General features: G+C 29.4%; 1 protein-coding gene across 1 annotated transcript in view; it reads left to right on the forward strand.

Annotated features, from left to right (window-relative positions):
- LOC142322708 (kinesin-like protein KIF12) overlaps positions 1–25,597 on the forward strand; it is a 180,863-nt gene that overhangs the window by 147,157 nt on the left and 8,109 nt on the right. Inside the window, exons 12-14 of the mRNA XM_075361785.1 lie at positions 3,615–3,840; positions 9,984–10,158; positions 12,703–12,794. Coding sequence (XP_075217900.1) covers positions 3,615–3,840; positions 9,984–10,158; positions 12,703–12,794 — 493 coding nt within the window. The remainder of the gene's footprint in view (positions 1–3,614; positions 3,841–9,983; positions 10,159–12,702; positions 12,795–25,597) is intronic.

Raw genomic sequence — 25,597 nt, forward strand, 5'->3', positions numbered from 1 at the left:
TATTTGCACAATATGAAAACAATAGTAACGTCATTATATTGTAAACCAGTACCATATGTAAATAAACGTCTGAATAGAATTAAAATGTACATTATTATCTGAATGAAAGAATTTCATTGATGTAGAATTTTGAATAAACTATAGATATTTGCTCATGAGAAAATTATAATTATATAGATTCATGTAAGGATTTTATTTTATGATTAAAAAATAAAGTTCCATGTCATTTGCTAGATGGCTCAAGAGAAGATATTAATCAGACAGGCATCTTAATCAGATAAAGTATAAAAATAATTACATTACAAAAAGTGGTTGAAGACCAAATCAATACATAAATGTACAGTATAAAATAATAGAAAAATAAATATGTTTTACAAATATGTAAAGTTATTAAATAAATAAAATCAATAAAAAAGAATAACAATCTAAAAGGATGCATTAATAAAAATTATTTGAACAGAATTTGTGCATGTTAAATGAAGACAGGAAGTTATTTTTTAATTACCTTAGTATTATTTTAAACTCATCAAAACTATGTTTTCATACAGAAAATCTTTTAATCTTATTGTAAATAAATTGATATAAAGATCTTTAAAATGTGTTGGTAATGTTAAAAATGACATGAAAGCATTAATTAAGGGTTTTCCTCATATTGAAGTATTTTTTAATCCTCCTTTAGTATTTCTGTGATGTTAATAAAACATTTTATTTACTTCTCCATTTCTTACTAATGAAAAACTTATTTATTGCGATATCAGAACTGCTTACAATTGGTTAAAATAAATGATGGGTTAATTTTAACCGACTGTTAAGCAACAATCATAACCAGACAGTTAAATTCCATTTATTAGTAAAATACCCTTATAAAATACAGATCCTCACTGGATGTCCTCATTGTGAAGTCCCACATGAAATGTTCACAGCCATTCTCTCTTATTATTATTTGTTGATCTACTTCCAAATTTTATTTTTTATGCTAACATATACTCTTACCTAAAATATATTATTTATTGATTTTTTTTAACCTCCGGATCCACCATTAGGTATTGCTTCAGAGGATGAGATGAATAATTTGTAGCATGTGTAAAAATGCCATGCCTGACCAGGATTTATCCTGGGACCTCAGGATAAAAGGCCGAGACAGTACCACTCGTGCCACAGAGGCTGGCATCTGTTGATATTATACTTCGTTATTCTCACTTTTTGAAGTAAGAATCAGTTTTATCTTGACCGATCGATATTTAATAAAACAAAAATATATGGAGGATTATATTTCAGTATTAATTTTTTTTAATAAAATAAAAATTCTAATTTGGTCTTTATTTAAAAAAAAGAAAGAAAAATATTCATCTATTCATTAAAAAGAAAATATCAAACCAACATCAGAACTGTTTTCATGTAAATTCAACAAATGAACAAGGGTGCTATTATATGTATCTTTCCATTGACATTAATAATGAATTATTAACCTTTTAAAAGATATTCTCTACTATATATTTAAAATAAAATATTCTTTTTACAGATACAATTTTTATTCTACTTCCATGTTATTATTTATTTAGATGAAAAAATTATGTATTTTTTTCAATAATTTTTCTCACAGTTTCCCTTAATTTATCCAGGTAGATATTTTCTTTTATTTATTCATTAGTTAGCATAGCTAGCTACACCTGATGTAATCTACATAATATATTTTTGTGTATTGAGCAGAAATTGCAATATGTAATCTATTTATTATGAATGCTTGAAAATAGTTCTGTTGACTGATTTGATATATGAAAATATATCTATTTTTTTTTAATAAATATTTAATTGTACAGTAATATAATAGTGTAACTAAATACAGTATATAATAAAACTGTAGTTTAATGGAATTTCAAGACTAATAAGTTTTCTGTTATGAATGCAAGAGATTCAAAAAGTATATATGTGCATATGGGTGTTTACTCACCAAATTTGAATTCCATTATAAGTGAGTGAAGCTGCAGTAAAATATATTGTTATATAAATATTACGTAGAGAGGCAAATCAGGAAGCCTACACTCATAACTGTAAAAATAAGAATAAAAATGCTATTACTATGTATATTGTTATCTGCATTTTTAATTAACTCAGTATATTAATTACAGCACCTAAACACAAAATTTAGTAATTTTCATGCATGAAAAACTGTATAAACTGCGCATGTAAAACAGTTCATTAACATTAAAAAATGAGTATTTTATTTATGTTTAATGTTCATCAATGATTTTACAGTTTATTAATATTTTTTATGCTACTTTTAAGTTATCTTTTATTTGTGCCAACTCATCTGTATTTAAGGAGTTTATTCTAGTTTATGTGTCCCAGTTCCCTTCACACTTATTTTAACTGGCTTTGCAATTAAAATGTGTGACCTTCAAGCCATGTTATCGTTGGACCTATGTTATTGACCTTCAACCCATGTTTGCTCTGAAGAGAGGTATATGGATTACATTGATAGTACATGATTCAATTTTGGAATCCATTCTTGGGTTATTGACTAAGCTTTTATTTTTACCTAAAGAAATTTTATTATGTTTAGGATGGTAAGACAAATGGAACACATTATGTCCTCTACGTTATTCTAAAAGTCTATTTATTAAATATTTCTTGAATAATAAAGAAAAATTCCTAGAAGATAAAGTAAACTTAATATTTTTCTCTTCTATGCTTCTTGAAAAGAGAATTTTGTTTAATGTAACACATTATAAATAAATTATCATAATTGTGTTTTAAATTAAAAGAACTGTTTGAGATTTAGATTCAGTTATTATAAATAATATTAAGTTTTTACTTTAATTGGTGTTCAAAAAAAGAATACAGCATATAAAACTACATATGAAATATGTAATAATAATTTTCTTTGAAGTCCGAACAGTCTCTCTCTCTCTCTCTCTCTCTCTCTCTCTCCTAATCCATGATGTTTGTTATGATGATAATAAATTAACTATATCATTAAACAAATATACTTAATTTAACATATTGGTACTGAGTGCATATTTGTGATTTGCAGTTATCTGTTGCAGTCGTGCAAACATTTAGGTTCAGCCTTTTTTTTTAATTTTATATTAAGGTAGGCATACGATTAGCAATACCTCATACCTCCTTGCCCATTTTTTCATCTACTATCACTCTAGCTTAGATATACTGTAGTATTTTATCTATAAAACATTATTATTTATTGTAAAAAAAAATTATATATTAGTGTAAATATAAGGAGCAGGTAAAATATTTTATATTTATATTTTTTTAAGTTTATTATTTATTGCAGTTATTTACTTTACACTGTAATTAATGCAACACTTCACTAGTATTCATCAAATTTCAAATATTTTATCACTAACTGTCTATTAAAGTGTAAACACATTGTAGGCTTTCTGTTGACCATAATGACAACATACATTGCTAGTCTTTTTTTTATATTACGTCATGTATAATCCATGAGAGATTTTTTTAGTAAAGGCTATAAGCATATATATATATATTGTCTTATAATACTTGTATTTCCAACATTTTCTTTGTTCAACATTTTCTCCTTTTTTAATTGTATAATAGTTTATCTATGAAATTTTTTTGTATTAATTTCAATGCAGGAAGCAAAGTGGAGTTGAGAACACCACCGAACATTGATCTTGAAAAAATAGCAGAAATGGATGGTGCAGAATTAGCTGATTTAGTTAGACATTATGCTACTGAAAATGAAGCATTACGTGTTGAAAATGCTGAATTATTTGCGTCACGTGATCTTCTATTTCGAGACCAAGAACTTGTTTGTAGAGAAAATGAGAGGTTGCTTAAGAAACTTGAAGACGTAAACTCGTATGTATCTTCTTTTTTCATTTTGTAGTTATAATGTTGTTTGCTATTTGAACTATCTGTTTTTATTTATTCTATTTATTTATTTTCCATTATAAAAGCTGACAATGTATGAAAATTTTCTAAAGAGAATCTGAAATTTAAACTATTAAAAATAAATAAAAATTCATGTATTTATTTTCTGCATTATTCTCTATTCCAAGAGTTAATTTGTGTTCATATGGTTGTATTAGCAGTAAAAAGTGTATCTTTTGTTTGCACATAAGCATTAGGAGCTATCTATAAGTAGTGTTTTAAATATATGTATATGTGAAGGAGAAGAAAGAAGTAATTCCTGATTTGGAAACTGGAACTGCAGTGTTTTATAACTATGTACACTTTTTTGCATGTACAATTGTTTATTTATGTATGTGTTATTTTTATATTTAATTACTTATTGGCAATTTATTATTTTTTTTTTTTTGTAATATACTAATTGTTCCATAAATCCTTTTACTCTACCAAAATGAGATTGTTTATTTTATGTTCTTTAAGTAATACTGGACTAAAGATAGGAAATGAAGTAACAGATGAACATGTAATGGATAAAGGTTTCTACTAAGGATGTGGATTTTTGCCACTTGCATCTCAGAGGATTAAAAATATGGTACCAGATCAGTTGAGAAATTGTGTGTATTTATAATGTTCTTTACAGTTGACCAGTATAAACCACAAGAACATTTTGCTGATGATTACCTTAACTGAATTTTTTTTTTTTAACCTTAACCATAAGCAGATTTTTCTTAATTCTATAGATTTTAACTTAATCAAATTTTAGAAGTGAACATGTAAACAGTAATTCAATTGTAATTAGAGGAGGACATAATATTAGGTATAAAGTAAGGAAAAGTATTAAGTTGTGATACTTAATATGGAATAATAAGTTATGATGATGTTCTGAAATGAATAACTTTTACAGCCATTAATTTCACTTAAATTTGTGAAATAAGAATGTAAGGGAGGAGACCAAAAAAATGTTCAACTGAAACTTTATTCAAAGTTATATTTTGTGGGATAAAACAAAGAATATGTCAAGGTTTTAACTACAGAAATGAACTTCTCAGAAGAGACAAGAAAAAATTGGCTGAACAGAGTTAGGAATGATGACATATACGACAATTTAGGTATAAATATTGTGGACAATGTACAGGTAATTCCATGTAGTCATGCAGAACCCAAATAGCATATGACAATCTCAGAAAAACTGCCTAAGAGAGTGCTTCTAGCCCTTCTGCTTTACAACATTTACAACCAGCCCATTAGTCAAAAACAAACACTTTATCTACACCACTGATAGAGCTATGGATCGCAAGAATACACTTTTGAAGAAGTGTAGAATAAGCTATAAGTCAAAAGTGACTTAAGTTGTAAGTTGTAATTGTATAAGTGTAAATCAACTCATACTATGACACACCATTTCAAGCCAAATGCTACTAAAACTCAGGTCTGCCTTTCACTTAAGAAACAGGATAGCTAACAAGAAAGTTGCAATTGAGAAGGAAAGGAGATGAGCTGGAACACTATTAAACCAAAATACTTGGACAAAAAACTTGACAAGACTTTTTCAATCAAGCAATATTGTAGAGATATGAAACTTACTAGAAACATCATCAGGAAACTGATAGGCACATCTACGGGGTGCCCAGCCATGTGTCCTCTAAACCTCAGCTATGGTTCTCTGCCTGTCTGTCATGGAATATGCAGCACCAGTATGGAGAAACAGCCCAAATGAAACAAGTGAATGTGACAGTTAATGAGACAATCATTTCTGGAGGCTTAGACTTAAACCTGTTGGGAAGATCTACCCTCTCACTGGAATCATCACACCACAAATACAAAAAGATGTAGCGACAGAAAGCAACCAAAAAGACAGACTTCACACCCTTGTCATCCTCTCTTTGATCATGAGGAGCAACACACTTGCCTGAAGTCAAGAAAGAGCTTTCTTTTTTGTCAGAACTACTTCTTGCCTCTCCCAAGGCATGAAGATTAGAGTTATGATAAAATCTATTCCATAACCTTTCATGGCATTACAAGAAAATTTCAGTTCATTATCAAATTCTACCTAATGAGTTCTAAAATCATGTATGAATAGACATGGCAAGATACAAAACAAATCTTGCTAAGAAGGGTGACATTGAAGGAAACACAAGAGGCCAACCTCCTGGCATGCTCTTTGATGACTCAATCCTGCACTCATGATCTGATATCAAGCAACAACAAGATATCTACATAGCCAAATATTGGAAGAATCAAATCTAATGCACACTGGACCCTGAAACTAAAACAATTAGAGCAAACTTAGTGAAGGTGATTGAGCTGTGTGAGTAAAATGAATGATTCAAAGCATTCTTAACAGATATTAAAATAGTTATGTTCGCAAAGAAGAAAAAGAGGATGCCCTAGATTCTGCTGGAAGACAAATATGAGAATTAACGAAAGGATGAACTTGAAACTGTAGGATTGTGAAGTGGGAAGTGGAAACTGACTGTAAAGAAAGACTGTAAACAGCAAAATGATGTACTAAACGTAAAGTAGGTAACATATTACAATAGTTTCAATTTTTTATTCCACTGATTGTACTACTGATACAGTATTTAGAAATTCTTAAGTTGAAAGTGAATTATTATTTCACAATTGTTTCCATTCTTTAGTAAGGTAATGTCTAAAAATGAGTTTAACATATTGATTGAAGAAGAATGGTATTTTATCTTGATAACCTTTATATGCATCGTAGGTAGATGTTGTGAAGCAGCAGAAAGATAATTTTAAAAGTGATAGGTCATCAAATAGAAATACTTTTTATTTCATTAAGAAATTTTAAGATCATAGGATGTTATTAGAGAGACTGAAAAATGGACTACCAAAGACTTAGATGGCAGAAAACTATGAATTTGTTCAGGTAAATCAATTGATAATATATCTATACAGAATTGCATATAAACAGTTCATTTCATTGTTTTTTATGATTATATGAATTTAAATATTATATCTTAAAATTGGGTCAGTTGTCTGATTTGAAAGATGACGTTGGTAGATTTTACTACTAACCTTACTGTGATACAATTAAGTCCAATATTATATAAGTTAATTTACAATTAACAATACTCATTGAATTATTGAAGTAACCCCAATATATCATGAAGTCTCAGGTTTGATTCCCAGCTAGAGTCTGGTATTTTGTTATGTAACACTTAAGCCATTCATCTTCCTATTTAAAATCACATCTAACAATAAGATAATAGCAGTGAAAATCAAATAAAATAATTTACTTATATGATAATGTTTAAATAAATCTATTAATTTTAACATCCAACTTCACCTTCATTACTTCCCAATTGAAGCAGGTTCTCAAACTGTAAAAGAAAATGTTAAAACAATCTTGCCAATTTAAATAAGTAGATTTGATTACAAAAATTGATGTATGAACTGATCCGATTTTAATATAGTCTTTGATTAACGTGAATTAGATTTGTTATTTAAATATTAAATATGTTTTGCTTTTTTCCCAATGTATAAATTTATTTTTATCTATTTATTTACTTTTGTCCATTTTTTACTCTTTGATAATTAACAATTGAGTAAGAGGTACAATGGTTTATCCATATTTTTATTATAAAAACAGATATTAAGTCTAAATCAATAAGTTCATAAAAATGAACATGTAAAGATTAGTTTTTGTACTTTATAAAAACTGGACTGCTGCAAAAGGCCCTTCCTTACAGCCAATCACAAAATGATTCTATGAATAAATTATAAAAATAAAAAAAAACAAAAAGAACGTAAATACTTACTTTTATTAGTGAAAGTTTACTTATTTAATTTTACAAAGTATGTTGATAAAAGTGCCCAGCTCAACAATGCAGCTTTTTTCTTGATTAATCAATGCAAAATGTTAGTCAGTAGCTTCAAGAGCACATTAAATATTCACTTTCAATTCTTCCAAAATATGGGAATTTGTTTCATAAACTTTATTCTTTTAAATAGCTTCACTAACAAAAATCATAAATAAACAAAACAAATCTGAAGCCAATTAACCATAATAAAGATGTTTTTGTTTGTCTGCTTTCTTAAGTTGTTGCATAGATGTTGCATGACATGGTCTTAACTATAAGAATGCAGAATATTGCAGCATGATGTGTATTATACATCACTTTTTTCTTTTTGATTTTGATCTCTGAAAGACCACGTTCCAATCTTCACCTTTGCAGTTTTCTCTTTGCCCAATATTCCCTCATTCTTTGAGTTTGCTGTTTTTCTTTTTTCTTTCGAACATTCTTGACTACTGTTATTTTTTTTCCTTACTTTTTCTTGAAAATACTGTATTGCTTCAATTTTCTCTTTATAAATTTTTCTGTCTGATATTTCATTTTCTGAGATGTTTTGGTTTTTTGATTGATTTTATTTTCTTTCATCCAGTTAATTTCAGGTTTCCTTTTATAAAAGTAATTAAATATTTGTTTCATAAGATAATTATTGGCCATTCTAAAAAGGCCAACATCACTTTATTATAATTATTTTTAAAATGTTCCATGTTTTAAAATGAGAATTAGATTAATAAAATTGTATATCTGCTGAATAAATTAAGAAATCTATATTAATTTTTAATCATTTTGATGTCAGTTATAAACATGATAGCCATACAAGTTTTTTCTTTTTGTATTTTTTTTAATAATACACAGAATGCTTAGGATGTATTTGTTGATTATGTTCCGAAAATACTGTTTAAACTTAAAAATAGTCTTTTTCTGTGTTTTTCTTTTTATAATATGATAACATTAAAAGCATTTATTAATTTTCTTTTGTGTATTGCAGTACAAATTAGATTAATATTTTATTTATTTATTATATGTAGTCTAGTTTGAATATATCTAAATTTCACTGTCAGGTTTTCATAAAGTATGTGAAAAAATTCCACCTTTGTTCAGTTTTATCTTTGTTGATAACCTTTAATAATTTGGCTATGAAAGTTAATTGATTCCTCGTATGTTACTCAAACAAATGTGGCAACATTGTGCCATATTGTAATAATAAGTCTTCCATGTAATAATAGATAAAGTAATGATATTAAGAAAAATTGATCATCGTAACATCTTAGTATTTAATTTATAACAATGAATTTCTAAAGAAGCCAACACAGTGCAATCGATATCTCTACCAGTTGTATCTGTGAAGAAATAAATCTTCAAAAGAATAAAAAATGAAAACGTACAAAATTTAGTAATTTGAAATGGATCAGATTAATTAAATGACTAATAATATCAAGAAACAAAATTTGAAAAATCTGGTTGTGGATTTCATGTGTTATAAATCAACCGAAGGAAGGCCATTAAAACCTAAAGGAGTACTAAAAATTAGCTCGTTTTAGATATTTCTAAAGATCTGTCAAAAAAAAGGTCTAAAAATGATTTTAAAGGCAACTACCAAATATAAAACCAAAGAGATTCCATTTCTCTATATACTTAATGAAAATTTGATAGTTCATATCAACATATTTATCATCAAATTTGATTGCATGTAATATTAAATCAAATAGTAGACATATATCGATACATAATTATCAGATTATTAGACTCACATCATTTATATAGGCTTATTGTCTTTCTATCTACTTAATAATTTTAATAGTCATGTCTTTGTGATTTTGTTTTTTATCTTCTTTCATTTAGTAATCTGTTCTTATTAGTTTACTTGTGATAGGTTGTTTGGCTTCTAAATACATATATAATTAATTTTTGAATCTTAGAAGTAAATTTCTATGAGATTTATAAATAAATTTATATTATCAGAGAGATGGATTAAGTAGCAAAAATGTCATGTTTGTTAATTGTTTTAACAAAAATTAGATACAGATAAACGGATTATTTATGTAATTAATATTCTTTTACTTGAATTTTTTTTACTAATAAAAAGTATAATAACCTGATGATGAATATTGCTGCAGATTGTTTTATGAAAAATTTATATCAATACTTCCTCAAAATTAGTATTTTCTTAAAATTTTGTTCTAACATTATTAAATAAGTTATTGAGCTAAATTATATATGAAAGGGCGTAAAATAACTATATTATTTTTTGTACATAAATTTTACAAAAATAAACACCAGGGTCTGTTGCCGGTCACCAATTATTCCTGCTCGTCCTACATACTCTGCTGATAACCTACATAATTCAATGAATGGTGATGCTTTGGACAACAGCAACATATGGACTAATCCTCTAAACAGTAGTGCTGGATCTTTGAATAACATTAATGGAAGTAGTAATGGATCAAAATACAAGGTAAATCCAATTTAATTTAATTATAGAATTTTTTATTTTGTTTTACCTTCATGACTTATAAGATATAACTAAAACATTCCTAGACTCAAATAATTATCTGATAAGAATAAAGAAGTTTTCCATCAGAAAAGAAAACTGTTTTCAGAATTCTTTTAAAGCAGATTTATTTAATGCTGCAAATGGTTCAAATTATTTATATATTATTTCTCAAATTGAAATACGTAACTACTAGCAAAAAGAAGTATAAGAACTGGATACAAAAGTCTTCTAGATTAAAATTATTTTTGTTTTAAATGTTTCAAATATGGATCAGTATTAACAATCATTCATCTATACTATAACCTGCCAGGTTAGTCTAGTGGTAAAACTTGTCATCGTAAATCAGCTGATTTCAAAGTCGAGAGTTCTCAGGTTTGGATTAAATAAATCTGAATAAAGCCTTTATTCGGATTTGAAAACTAGATCATGGATACCAGTGTTCTTTGGTGGTTGAGTTTTGATTAACCACACATTTCAAGTGTGGTCGGCCTGAGTCTGCACAAGATTACACATCATGAACAAGGGACGTGACTGCCTACTTGCCCTGAATCCAGAAAGCTGCATGGGATATCTGGAGACTTCCAGATATTCATAAGAAAATAATAATAACCTGTACCATGATGCTGCAGGATCCAGGTTTAAGTCCAGTTAAAATTATAGTTTTTTAACTGAATTTCAATACCTGTGTAAGAGAATTCAGAAAATCTTTAAGGAATGAAAGTGATGTCACACAAGAAATGCTGTGATGTAAACTTCTGTGCAACATAATAGGCCTGTTTGTACAGTTTTTTTTTTAAAACATTGGTGAGTATTGTTTCACAGTCATAGACAGTTTATATGTATTATGCGTAATTTTTTTTTTAAACAATCAATATTATTCATGCAGCATGGCAGTAGTTAACAGTGAAGTTAAATGCTTGCTGTATTACAATTGCCAGCCCAGATAATTTATTTATTTGATGCTGACATATTTTATTTTGCATTTAATTGTTAGCTATTTTAAATACAATTTCTGAAATATAATCTGTAAATGCAGTTTTTTAACTATTGAAATTATTTGTTTTATCTTTATTTCAACTTCACGTTCTTTGAGATATACAGTTGAAAATAATCATTGTAAATACAGCTTGAACTGATTTTGATCGTTGATTTAGGCCTCAACATGGATATGATAAATTTAGTTTTGCTTTTTTAACCTGTTTTGCATTTCTGATTTTGTTGAATTGGAATTTTGGAGTGAATTACGATACAGAACATTGTTAAGCATGTCTGTAGTAGTTAAGCTATAATGTAAGAATGTGCATATCCATCCACATTAATTATACAGTATAGTTTTGGAGCTATAAAAGGAAATTTTATTTATAATAAAGAAACAGCATAGGAAACAACCTTTGTATAAACGACTTATAAGTCGTTTATAATAAGATTTATTATTTGAACTACTTCAAATAATAAATCTCCTGTAACTGTAATAATTATTATTTTCTATTGTATCTAAGAAGTCATTATTTAAAATTCTTTTGTGTATATAATTTATCATAGTTGTCCATATATTATTTATTTTTACCATTTTTTCTTTGTTTGTAGATTCTCAATTTCTTTATTCATACTCAATTCCTCTTTTTCAAATTTATATAAAGTAATTTAGTTATGAAACTTACTTTGTCAATAATAATGTAGTAACTTTACTTTTAAATAATGTACTTACTTTTAAGAAGTTTTTTTGTAAAAGTTTTTAATCATTGTGTCATCCCTTCCCTTAAAATTTGTTCATGGAAGGAGATACCTATTTGGTTTTAAGGTTCATATGGTCTCTATCTTTCCTGAGAAAATTTTTATCTTTTCCAGATGTATATAAGAGGTCAAAGTGGGCAATCTATGTCTGGATATTTACTGATTTAACACTAAACGTAAACATCTGCTTCACTGTTTTTAAACTAACTGTACATATTAATTTGTGTTTGCTTAAAACTATATTTTTTTTTTTTTAGTTAACTGTTGTTTTTATTTTTATTCTCTAACATTGCTAGAAGTGTTGTTTTTTGGATTTCATAAGTGTGATTATTTTTTATTTAATTATTATTTCTTATCATTTTTCATTTATTTAACTTATATACTAATTCCTCAATATCTACTGATGATGATTGTTTAATAATCAAAACGGTCATATAGTTAAAGATTTCTTGTTAACATTTTTTTAAATTTTCTTGTTTTCTAATTTTTAATGATTATGTCATACTTTTTTGAGTAATTATTCTTTTATGTTCATATTTTTATATGTTTAAATATTGTATATTTTCTTATTTATCTTTTTTTTCTTTTATTTTTTGTTACATCTATCCAATTGTGTCTGGTTTGGTTAATGCTTAATCACTTGCATTTTTCTAACCTCTATTTAAATTAAAAAATAAATGAAAAAGTGTTTTATTTCAATGCTTGTAATTATATGACATTATAGTATTTATTATGTTCTTTAATTTCATTTCATGTAATTTTTTATAACAGGATTTACATTCTGGTAAGATGTCACCTAAACCACCTCATCGATTGCCCGAGTCAATACAAAAAGAGCTGGATAAAAGACAGATTGGAAGAAGGTAAACTTGAGATTGATCTAGTATAAATTAAACTTATATTACTTCTAGTGTAACAATTTTTATTAGTAGTGACACATTGGCTAGTCATAAATTTAACATATTTCTGATTGTTTGTGGAATGAATGTTGAGTTTGTACTGCTCCCAAACACTAAAAATATGATGGTCATTTGGAAAGTTCTCAGCTTGACACAGTAAACACATTTTTCAGAAATTTTTTATTTTTATTTTTTAATGTAATCACCCTGCTATTCATTATATTTTGACCTATGGCTTTTCAACTTGTTAATACTCTCAGCATAATGCAATTTGCCTGACTCTGTAAAATAAGCAGTTGTCTCAGCTCTGATCTCATCATTTGAAATGAATTTTTGTCCAGCAAGCCATTTCTTCAGTGAGGTTTGGGAAAAGAAAGTAGTTGCTGGAGGTCAAATGCAATGAATGTGGAGGACTTGGAAGGTCATGGAGTTTTGCAGCTGAGACATGTGTGTAGGCGCATTGTCTTGGTGAAAAAGCACTTATTATACAGCTAAATGTGGAAGTTTAGCCTGAATAGGACCCTTCAATTGTTCCAGTAGTAAATATAATATTCCCTGGTGATGTTGCTGCCTTTTTCCAGGTAATTATGAGTATACCACAAGAATCCCAAAAAAACATAGCCATGACCTTTCCTGTAGATGAAATTGTTTTTGATTTTTTTTTGGCATACTTTCACCTGCTCCCACCCACTGTTTAGACTGATGTTTGGTTTCTGGTGTTAATGGTGAATCTGTATTCCATATGCTGTTATAAAGTCTTGCTGAATCATGTTTGAATAAATTTAAAGACACTGAGATATGTTCAGTTAAATGTGTTTTTGGTCAACTGTTAACAAACATGGCATCCATGAAGCAGGAAGCTTTTTCATAATCAAAGCATCATGTAAAATATAGTGATCACTGTCTATCAAGATGTTTGTAATGACAGCAAGCTCGTATACCTTCAGTCAGCAGCATTGTGGATATTTGACAATTTCACTAGTTGTAGCAGTTTTTGAACATCCCAAGCATTCTTATATGGTTGTATGACCACATTCAAATTCACAAGCCCATTTTTTTACCATCAAAAATGAAGGGGAAAAATCTTCTGAAGTGGGATATAACTGTTTTTGTTTGTCCATCAGGTTTAAACCTTTTAAAACAAAGTACTTTATAATAGCTCAAATTTCAATTTTATCCATTTTTCAGCAAATGCCAGAATTTGTTTGCTTTAATCGATCACCACAAACAAGCAGCTAAATGCTCTTTACTATCTTTCAGTCAAGCAACAACAAGTGATTTCAGCAAACAACTTCGCAGCATGCCATCTAAAAGAACGTACTTCACAAATATCATTGTCATTTTATCATACTTGTACCATCTTTCAGTCTTGAGTCGGTAGTAATGCGACTGACTCAAGACTGGGGTCAATGTGAGCGGAAATGATTGAAACAAGTAATAAAGAGTGCTTATTTCTGTTATGCTATACTGTGTTATGTAATAGATAACTGTGTTTCAACAAAAACTAATATATTTTGCGATTCTTGCTTGTATTTGTAGTCAATTAACATTATGTAAGCAATTGCAGACTCGTGTTTTAAGTATGGAAAAATTTAGCAACTCTGAAAATGTATTAGAATACTGTGTTTCATGAATTTTTGCTTGTGAAATGTACCAAAATACATCCCATAGAAAATCTATATAAACTAGGCATGCATAAATCAAAGTTGAAGAGTGTAGGACTTCAACAGGGAATTAGGGGGATTCCAAGTATCTAATGGACAATAATAAATATATATATATAACTTTATAATATTATAACCAGGCAATGGTTCTTTTTTATCCTCCTCGTATTCCTGTTATATATAAATATAACTATGAATAATGTTATATATTATAATTGTAGATTTTTTTTTGTCTTCAGTCATTTGACTGGTTTGATGCAGCTCTCCAAGATTCCCTATCTAGTGCTAGTCGTTTCATTTCAGTATACCCTCTACATCCTACATCCCTAACAATTTGTTTTACATATTTCAAACGTGGCCTGCCTACACAATTTTTTCCTTCTACCTGTCCTTCCAATATTAAAGCGACTATTCCAGGATGCCTTAGTATGTGGCCTATAAGTCTGTCTCTTCTTTTAACTATATTTTTCCAAATGCTTCTTTCTTCATCTATTTGGCGCAATACCTCTTCATTTGTCACTTTATCCACCCATCTGATTTTTAACATTCTCCTGTAGCACCACATTTCAAAAGCTTCTAATCTTTTCTTCTCAGATACTCCGATTGTCCAAGTTTCACTTCCATATAAAGCGACACTCCAAACATATACTTTCAAAAATCTTTTCCTGACATTTAAATTAATTTTTGATGTAAACAAATTATATTTCTTACTGAAGGCTCGTTTCGCTTGTGCTATTTGGCATTTTATATCGCTCCTGCTTTGTCCATCTTTAGTAATTCTACTTCCCAAATAACAAAATTCTTCTACCTCCATAATCTTTTCTCCTCCTATTTTCACATTCATTGGTTCATCTTTGTTATTTCTACTACATTTCATTACTTTTGTTTTGTTCTTGTTTATTTTCATGCGATAGTTCTTGCGTAGGACTTCATCTATGCCATTCATTGTTTCTTCTAAATCCTTTTTACTCTCGGCTAGAATTACTATATCATCAGCAAATCGTAGCATCTTTATCTTTTCACCTTGTACTGTTACTCCGAATCTAAATTGTTCTTTAACATCCTTGTTGGATTCCCTTTCTTATTACGGCTTCTTTCCTATGTTCTTCAATTATTACTGTTGCTGTTTGATTCCTGTACATGTTAGCAATTGTTCTTCTATCTCTGTATTTGAACCCTAATTTTTTTTAAATGCTGAACATTTTATTCCAGTGTATGTTATCGAATGCCTTTTCTAGGTCTATAAACGCCAAGTATGTTGGTTTGTTTTTCTTTAATCTTCCTTCTACTATTAATCTGAGGCCTAAAATTGCTTCCCTTGTCCCTATACTTTTCCTGAAACCAAATTGGTCTTCTCCTAACACTTCTTCCACTCTCCTCTCAATTCTTCTGTATAGAATTCTAGTTAAGGTTTTTGATGCATGAATAGTTAAACTAATTGTTCTGTATTCTTCACATTTATCTGCCCCTGCTTTCTTTGGTATCATGACTATAGCACTTTTTTTTACGTCTGACGGAAATTCCCCTTTTTCATAAATATTACACACCAGTTTGTATAACCTATCAATCGCTTCCTCACCTGCACTGCACAGTAATTCTACATGTATTCCATCTATTCCAGAAGCCTTTCTGCCATTTAAATCTTTTAATGCTCTCTTAAATTCAGATCTCAGTATTGTTTCTCCCGTTTCATCCTCCTCAACTTCCTCTTCTTCCTCTATAACACCATTTTCTAATTCATTTCCTCCTCAATATATTCTACCCATCTATCGACTTTACCTTTCGTATTATATATTGGTGTACTATCTTTGTTTAACACATTATTAGATTTTAATTTATGTACCCCAAAATTTTCCTTAACTTTCTTGTATGCTCCGTCTATTTTACCAATGTTCATTTCTCTTTCCACTTCTGAACACTTTTCTTTAATCCACTCTTCTTTTGCCAGTTTGCACTTCCTGTTTATAGCATTTCTTAACTGCCGATAGTTCCTTTTACTTTCTTCATCACTAGCATTCTTATATTTTCTACGTTCATCCATCAGCTGCAATATATCGTCTGAAACCATAGGTTTTCTACCAGTTCTCTTTATTCCGCCTAAGTTTACTTCTGCTGATTTAAGAATTTCCTTATATTTCCTTATAGGCATATAGACGTTAACAATTGTCGGTTTAGGTTTCAATTTTATCCTTATTACAATGATTTTATCATTATGCATTTTGAAATACTCTACTCTCTTCCTTATCTTCTTGTTCATTATGAAACCTACTCCTGCCTGCCCATTATTTGAAGCTGAGTTAATTATTCTAAAATCACCTGACCAAAAGTCGCCTTCCTCTTCCCACTGAACCTTACTAATTCCTACTACATCCACATTTATCCTATCCATTTCCCTTTTTAAATTTTCTAGCCTACCAACCTTTTTTAAACTTCTAACATTCCACGCTCCGACTCGTAGAATGTTATTTTTTAATTTTCTGGTGACCCCTTCCTTAGTAGTCCCTACCCGGAGATCCGAACGGGAGACTAGTTTACCTCCAGAATATTTTACCAAGGAAGGCGCCTCCATCATTGCTGTATGAAAATGCAGAGAGCCACATTTTCTTGGAAAAAAAGCAGCTGTAGTTTTCCATTGCTTTCAGCTGCACAGTACTCAGAGGACTGAGTGATGTTGATATGGCTGTTTAAGTCATTCTGACTCACGCCCCTAACAACTACTGAAAGAGCTGCTGCCCTCTTTCAGGAATCATTCCTTGATCTGGCTCTCAACAGATACCTCTCCGATATGGTTGCACCGTCGGTCCAGCTACTCTGTATCCCTGAGCACTCAAGCCCCCTCACCAAGGGCAAGGTCTCATGATTCATAGAGGAGGATAATTGTAGAATAATGATAATTTGATTATGTATATTATTATTATTACTGCTTGAGTGTTTTATTTTAATCGCCCCAGGAGATTTACTCATAAACTATGCACAATACAAAAAAATTACCTAAATAAAAGTTACTTGGATTGGAGGAGGTACACCTAATGGTGACCTTGGATTTGGCCTTGACCTTGACTGTTATGTCAAGGTTAATGCGATTTTTTAAAATGGAATGACCTGTTTTTGAACCCACCAATGAAAAGAGCAGAAAATTTTACATTGGAACATGTGGTCACACATATGAACTTAGAATTTTTGAAGTCATACAGATAACCATACACAGGTGATGGATTGTTTTCGCATGTATTAACCATCACTGGTTTCTAAGTTGTGAGAAGAGAATTGCTATCTGATATTGTCTTTGAAATTCAGCAAATTGTGTTAATTGGATACTGTATGTGATTAACTCCTAAACCATGAACTTCAAAAACCTGGGAAAAAATAAAACAAATATAAAACGTCATGAATAAATTCAATTATGTTGACGTGATATTTTTTGCTCTTTCCACTGACGCTATTGAAAGAGCTAATTCCATTTGAAAAACCTCGACGAACCTTTGGATGTCCCCCTCCTGTCTACATAACTTTTGTAAAGTCGTTTTTATGCTCTTTATCATAGTTTGCGAGATAAATGGCCTGGAATGTGAGTATTACATTTTATGACTTTCAAACAGATTCCAAATGTTCCAAGGTTGTATGTGTGACCACATATTACAATGTAAAATTTTTCGCTCTTTTCACTGGTAGGTCAAAAATAGGTCATTCCACTTTAAAAAATCATGTTAACCCTGAAATAACAGTCAAGTTCAAGGTCACCATGAGGTGCCCCCCTCCAATCTGAGTAACTTTTATTTAGGTCATTTTTTTGTATTGTCTGTAGTTTACGAGAAAATCACCTGGGGTGATTAAAATGAAACATTCTTTACATAATTATGCCGACAAAAAGTGGTTTATCTTCTCTTGTCTATCTTTCTAGTGTTTAAGTTCTGGTATTTTTTCTTTTATTATCATCAATTTTTTTTTTCATTTACTTGTAGTTAAGCTTTTTCATTTTTTTATTTTCTTTCTCATTTTTATTGGAAAGTTATGTAATGGAAGATAGCAATTTTTTGGATAGTTGGGGTAACGTAGTTTTATATGAACAGTTTTCAGTTATAGATAATTTAATTTTTTCTAATGATTCACAAAGAACACTTATTTTATTTCACTTAAATATTAGGAGTTATAACAAACATTTTAATGAATTACTTATTTATTTAAATGAATTAAAAGGGAAAGTCTATTTTATCATTCGTAGTGAGACACGGCATTACAATTTTGATAACAAAGAACCATTGCCTGGTTATAATTTTATAAAGACTTGAAATAAGAGAAACATAAATGATGAAGCCATCATCTATGTGGATGGGAACCTTTCAATAAACGTAAACGAAATAACTTTAGGTGAAGTCAATAGCTTGAATGTTGTTATATATTTATATAATAGACAGTTTATAATATACAGTTTATTAGCTATGTATAGAACTTATGATTCCAATGTTGATAATTTCATTAATGCTTTAAAAATACATTGTGAAGATATTGGTAAAAGTAAATTTTATATTTTACATGAAGATTTGAACATTAATATGTATCATATTCGAGACTGCTAAGATGGTGATGAAATCAGAAATATATCTAAATGTTCTTGCAATGGAAGGTTTTATTAGTTATATAAGTATTACTACTAGAGTGAAAGGAGATAGTGCCACATGTTTGAACCATATTTGTGTGAGACATCCAAACATAAAAGAAATAAAATCTGCTAGTTAAAACAAGATTTACAGATCACGATTGTGTAGCTCTAGCCATCAAACAATTTTCCAATAAATTCTAGTAAAACCACATTGCAAAGTAAATTCCATACAGACAATAATTTTTTATTAAAACACTTATAGATCCAGGATTGAGGCCCAGTAGTTTATGAGGCAGGTTTTAATGTGAATGCAGGTAGGTTTTATGAAATTATTAGAAATAAATCAAAAACCAGTCAATTAAGACTGAAAGAGCACATCATAAAAAAACTTTAAATCCTGGATAACCACAGGATTAGTTAGATTAACTAGGAAGTATGATAAATTGAGTAAACTTGTTTTAAAACAACCCTTTAACCCTGACTTAGGCAATTATTTTAAAAAAAACTATAGGAACATTGTACATATTTGAATTAGAACCACCAAAAGAGGGTATTTTAGGAAAAATTAAATGATACAGATTTCAAATACAAGAATTATCTGGGAATTTCTAAATGAACTTTACTGCAGAACACCAAAACATCAAGAATTCCCAGTGGAAAATATATTGTGGATCAAAATCTGAAAATTATGAAGATTTGTGTGTTAAGGTGGCAGATGAATTCAATGATTATTTTACACAAGGAGGACATAACTTAGCTAAGAGTATTTGCCCAGGAGGGCTACTAGTAGGTAGTAAAAATGATAGTGATTGTGATAATCACTACCTGCAAATTTAGGGAAGCATTTGTTTTATAGACTATATCTGTGAATGATCTTATTTACTATGTGGGAAAATTTCATGGTGGCTTGACCTCTGGATACAACCAAATACCATCATCGTTTGTAAAAGAACATGTAAATGAAACCCCTCCTACATATTTCTAATCTAAATTTGTTATACAGCATCTTCCCTGAAGCCTATAAAATTGGTAAAAGTGTTCATCTGTATAAGGGTAATGAATACACTAGCAGGTCCAACTATCGCCCAGGCTCCTTAGTAACTGTATTCTCTAAAATTTTTTTAAGAAGATAGTAAAAGATCAATTGTCCAGATACTTGAAAAAGGTATAATATAATAAACATCCAATATGTGTTTAGAGAGAGTAAAAATATTAATGATGCACAGTTTTCATTAAATATAGTTAAGACAATTAATAACAGCGGAAAATATTTAATTATGTTTTTAGACTTGGATATGGCATTTGACACTGTACACAGGGAAAATTTAATGAATAAACTACACCAAATTGGCATTATAAATAGGGCAGTATTGAGATATTTTGAAAACAGAAAACAAATTGTAATATTATGTGGTGTTTCTAGCCATATTAAGACTGGATAGTTGTGTTATACAGGATAAAGAGCAAAGGCCTGGGGCCTTTACTCCTTCTTATCTACATCAATGATGTCTCAAATATTGATATCAGTGGTAAAATATTTCTATTTACTGATGACACTGCAATTTTTTCTGAGGACGATGATTGGAATCCACTTTACTCAGTGGGATCTTGCAAAGTTGAAATCATGGTTTTATCATCATCCTAATTTTAAACCTAACAAAAACAAAAGTCATGCCTCTTTCATTAAGAAACAGAGGTGATTCAAGACATGACAGACAAGTGCATATTTGTGGCTACATTGAGTCAGAGCTGTATTTGTAAAGAAATCAAAGAGTAAATATTTGGGTTTAATAATTGACCACAGGGTATGTGTGTCTCTCATGTACAGGGTATTACAGTAAAAGTGGGTAAGTGGAAGTTTGTGTTTCAATAAATAAACTATATATTAAATATGTAGTCCAATTAATTAAGGTTATTGTATTGCGCTCCTGTCCAGTCACTGATTTTGGGAGGTATTACTGTGTTTGGAGGAGCCTAATAATCTAATAATAGAACTGTTGAAATATTGTACAAAGATTTATTATGAAAGCTGCCCTTAATAAAAACCATTTATATCCCACCGAGAGTCTTTTCAACAAATTTAAAGTGTTACGTATCAGACAGGTATTTATTAAGACCCTGGTCATGTTTGCTTATAACAATCATCAACAAATTTTCAAGACAATTGTCCTTAAATACAACACACATAATATTACAAGCAATGAGATTAATGGGCAAAAATTAAAATTGTCTCACAATAAAACAAATTCAAACTATATTGTCCAAATTTTGCTCAGAAATATCCCAAATAAAGTATTTGGTGCAATATCATTAGTACCCTATAAAAAGAAAATTAATGAATGGCTCCTAGAAATTGGACTGCAAGAATTAGATTATATCACCCAAACTGCATATGGGCAATAGAAACTAAAAGTCTAAGCTTTAGTAATGATTTAATCGGCAATATACGTTAACACTTTGAATTTGTACAATATATCTACTTAAATTTTGTGACTGTTGAGTAATGAGTAACTTATAATGTAGCGTCTATCAGTGTGCAAATATTGTTACAATAACTTTTTATATTCTTTCATTGTTTTCCAACTATATTATTATATTCATATTATCTATATCGCTACAATGTATATTTGATTTGTAACTATTATAATAGTGTTGTACAAGGCATAGTTCAAAAGTAAGGGCAGATCGGTAATAAAATGAGAACAGTTGAAAAAATGAAAACTTTATTTATGTTTTGAGGTATTTACATATTTACTTTATTTTTCTATATAATCACCATTTCATTCCAAACATTTTTAATACTGTGAAGCCAGCTTCTTCAAACTCTCTGCATAAAATTCTGCCATTTAGGATTGTAGCCACATTTGCACTGAGTTTTTCAACTCTTCACTTTCCTCAAATTGTTGAGATGTAAGTCAGTATTTGAGATGTAGGAAGAGATGGAAATCACTGGGCGGATATTAGGACTGTAAGGGGATGATCAAAAACTCCCATCTGAATTTTTTAATTGTTTCTGTTGTGTATGCAGGCATGTGAGGACATGCATTATTGCAAAGAAGAACAATTCCTGATCTCAGTATTTCCCGTGGTCGGTTTTGAATGGCACAACACAGTTTAGAAAGTGTTTCCCAATAGACTTGTGATGCGATGGATGTTTCAGGTTCCATGAATCAATAAAAGCGTACCCTTTTGGTCCCAGAATACAGATACCATGATTTTCTTTCAAGACTGGGCTTATTTTAATTTTTTTGGTTTAGATGAATCAGAATGATGCCACTGCATGAATTGTTTCATTTCACCATTGATGTAGAAAATCCACATTTCATCACTTGTGATGTTATGGGAAAAAATTTGTCTCCTTATGATTAAAGCGATCAAGAAAAACACATCAGATGTCATTCTGTGATCTTTGTGAGCACTTGTCAGTATTTTCGGTACCCTTCGTGCACACAGTTTATGGTAGCTTAGAGTGTTAGTCATGATGCTCATCAATGCTGTCTTTGAAACTTCTGGAAATTGTAGAGAGAGATTTCTAATTGTAAACTGACAAATTTCTCTCACTTTTGCATTCACATGTGTAACAAGATTGTCAGTCTGGAGACTAGGCCTGCCACTTCTCTGTTCATCATGAACATTTGAATAGCCTTCCGTAAACTCAAAATTGACTCACTTTTCCTTCACTCATTGCGGTAGACCCATATGTTTCACACAATTGACAGTGAATTTCAGCAGCATTATGTTCTCTTGCATTAAGAAATCTAATCACTGATTAAACTTCACATCTGGCAGGATTTATTATTACCGCACCCATTGTAACACACTTTCTCACAAAGGCGACAAGGAATTTATATTCCTTGTCTTACAAGGCATATTGTGGCAACTACATGTCCACACTGTCTCAGTAAGGCAAACAACAATGAACTGACATGAATTTAGTGGCTTAACAGACCACTTAAAGCTACTGCATAAGTGTGAACCAATCAGTATTGCCAATCACTATTTATAACTCATCAGCTCTTACTTTTGAACAATGCATCATATATTTTTCAAACGATTATGAATGTAATTATGTAGTACTATTCGTATAGGACTCTTATTATCCATCCACGTGCCACTAGGCACATGGGTATTAATGCGTGCGTATTTGGGTATTAATTTTATGTTAATTAATTTTGTAATAATTAGTTTATATTAATGAGAATTATGATGTAAAAACTGTTTAATTTAATGTAATAAATTTGATTTGATTTCTTCTCTGTGTAAGGCCAAAAACTTTCTGAATGACCATGGTAGCTTTATTATGATCTGAATTATTACATCCTTCTTTCACACTTATGGAATACCCATCTTACTTTTTTTAAATGTTGATTCCAATCTAAATTATGTTTGAAAAAAATAGACATATTTCTTCTAGAGTATATACATTAATTTAGAGAATGAAAACTCCCATGCAACAGATAGCAGAAAAATGAATTTTGAGAACTCAGTTATGCTTCAATGGGCACTAGATAGAGAAAGGTTAATTTTGTAATCAATTTATTCTCATGCAACCAAGATTTTCATGCATCCAAGATATTGTATTATCTTTTATTAACTTGGTTGAAAAGAATTTTTTTTATAAGTGTACTTGAACTGCTTTTAATAAGTAATTTTATAATCAGTTCATAGATTATAATATAAAATGAATCACAATTATGACAATAGTAGGATGAATATGTAAAAAGAATGTGATTAGAAGATTTATTATTAGAATTGTATTATGATTATTTTTTTTAAATTAATCTCCTGCTTGGTTAATAACTTATTACCCATAAGTGGGATGGAAGTGTATCAAGTTTCTTTTTTTCAAAGGCAAATTCTAGGAACTTCAAAGAATCATGAGTAGACCACAGAAATTTACAACATGCAACATGCAATACTAGTAATAAAGCTATTGTTATTTTTATTTACTTATTTATATTTTTATTTAATGTAAAATTTTAATATCTTATGTTCCAATTTTTTCAGTTGCTTTAGTGGCCTGATGCTTCAGTTTTTTATACTGGCACTAAAGATGTTATTGCTGTCAATTTCTTGAATTAGACATGTACTTAAATGTAGTCCAAAAGCTTGCTGGATATGATATGTGTCTGTTCATTTATGTTTGTGTTTATATAAATTATATTGTTTAAGTGTATTAAATTGTCCAGCCTTTTTTGTATGTATGTATAGTGTATTTAAATTGTTGTTAATGGTGAATTTATGATTTGTTTGTTTGAAGTTTGGTTGGTGAATCTTTTGCAGTGATGTATTTTTAAGTATACATTGTATTTTTGTTTATCAAAGTGCACTCTGATCAGTTTAGAAAAATTTGCAGTTGTAGTAGTTAATTTTCTTTATTTCAGTCGCTCTGTTTGGTGTTTAATTGTTTATTAATTTGATTTGTGTGAAATGATTAATTTTGTTTTTTTTGTTAACTAAATTGTATTCAGCTTTATTAATTTATGAGTTGTTAACTCAGTCTTTTTTTTTTTTTTTTTTTGTATATATAAATGCGATTTTTTTTGTTGATATCTTTGTTTTTATTTTTTTCCCCATTTCTGTGCAAGAGTGAGTCAGTGAGGGCATTATTGTATCCAATTATATGTATTAGGTATAAAATTACAAAATATTGTGTGGTTTGGTCATTGGAGTTCAATTACTGGTACAGTTCTTATGACTATTTATTTTAAAATTTTAAGACTTTTAGTCATTGTGTACTTTTAATGTACTTCATTTTTTGTTATTTATAAGTATCATTTGTTTTATTTTGTTCTAATATTCACTTAATCCCCTACTTAGTAAAAGCAGTGTGTATGTTTAATGCATTTTTTCTCGATAGAAAGAGTATATTAATTTGCTACTCTACATTATCTGTCCCAATTCTTCTCTATGGGTGTGATGCATGTAAAGTACCTTATAAAAAAAACTCATAATAGCTCTCTGAGAGTAATTATATTTACTATGCAGTCAGTCCCTGTAACAAATAAAGAAAAAGGTCATCTGTAGAGCTGAAAATTTCCATTTAAGTAGCTTTCTCTGAGAGTAATGATACTCACTATAATGCCAGTCCCTGTAACAATTAGAAAGAAGGTGTCACCTGTAGAACTGAAAATGTCTGTTTTGTTAGGTTTGATATGGTGATGTGCTGTATGGTATGGTTGGTCAGGTTAAAGGTTAATAGAAACTATTTCATACTTTTTCCTTAATAAGCCAGACATGGGATGATTGTTAATTTTGTGAATGGTTTTAACAGTTTCTGAGATTACTTTTATCTCCTAGGTTGGCTACAACCTTTTTAGTTATGGAATGCAACATGCATAAGGTCACTTAATCTAACCAAGAATTGTATAAAGAAATAATTTTATGAGAAATAAGGAAATAAGTATTTAAGCAAATTTATAAAGTTAAAGAATGTTTTCAAAAAAAATAAATAAAAAAAGAGTACTAAAATAAAATTATATGAAAAAATGTAATTATTAATA

This window comes from Lycorma delicatula, chromosome 4 (genome assembly GCF_047948215.1).
Source record: "Lycorma delicatula isolate Av1 chromosome 4, ASM4794821v1, whole genome shotgun sequence".
NCBI classification, from domain to species: Eukaryota; Metazoa; Arthropoda; class Insecta; order Hemiptera; family Fulgoridae; genus Lycorma; species Lycorma delicatula.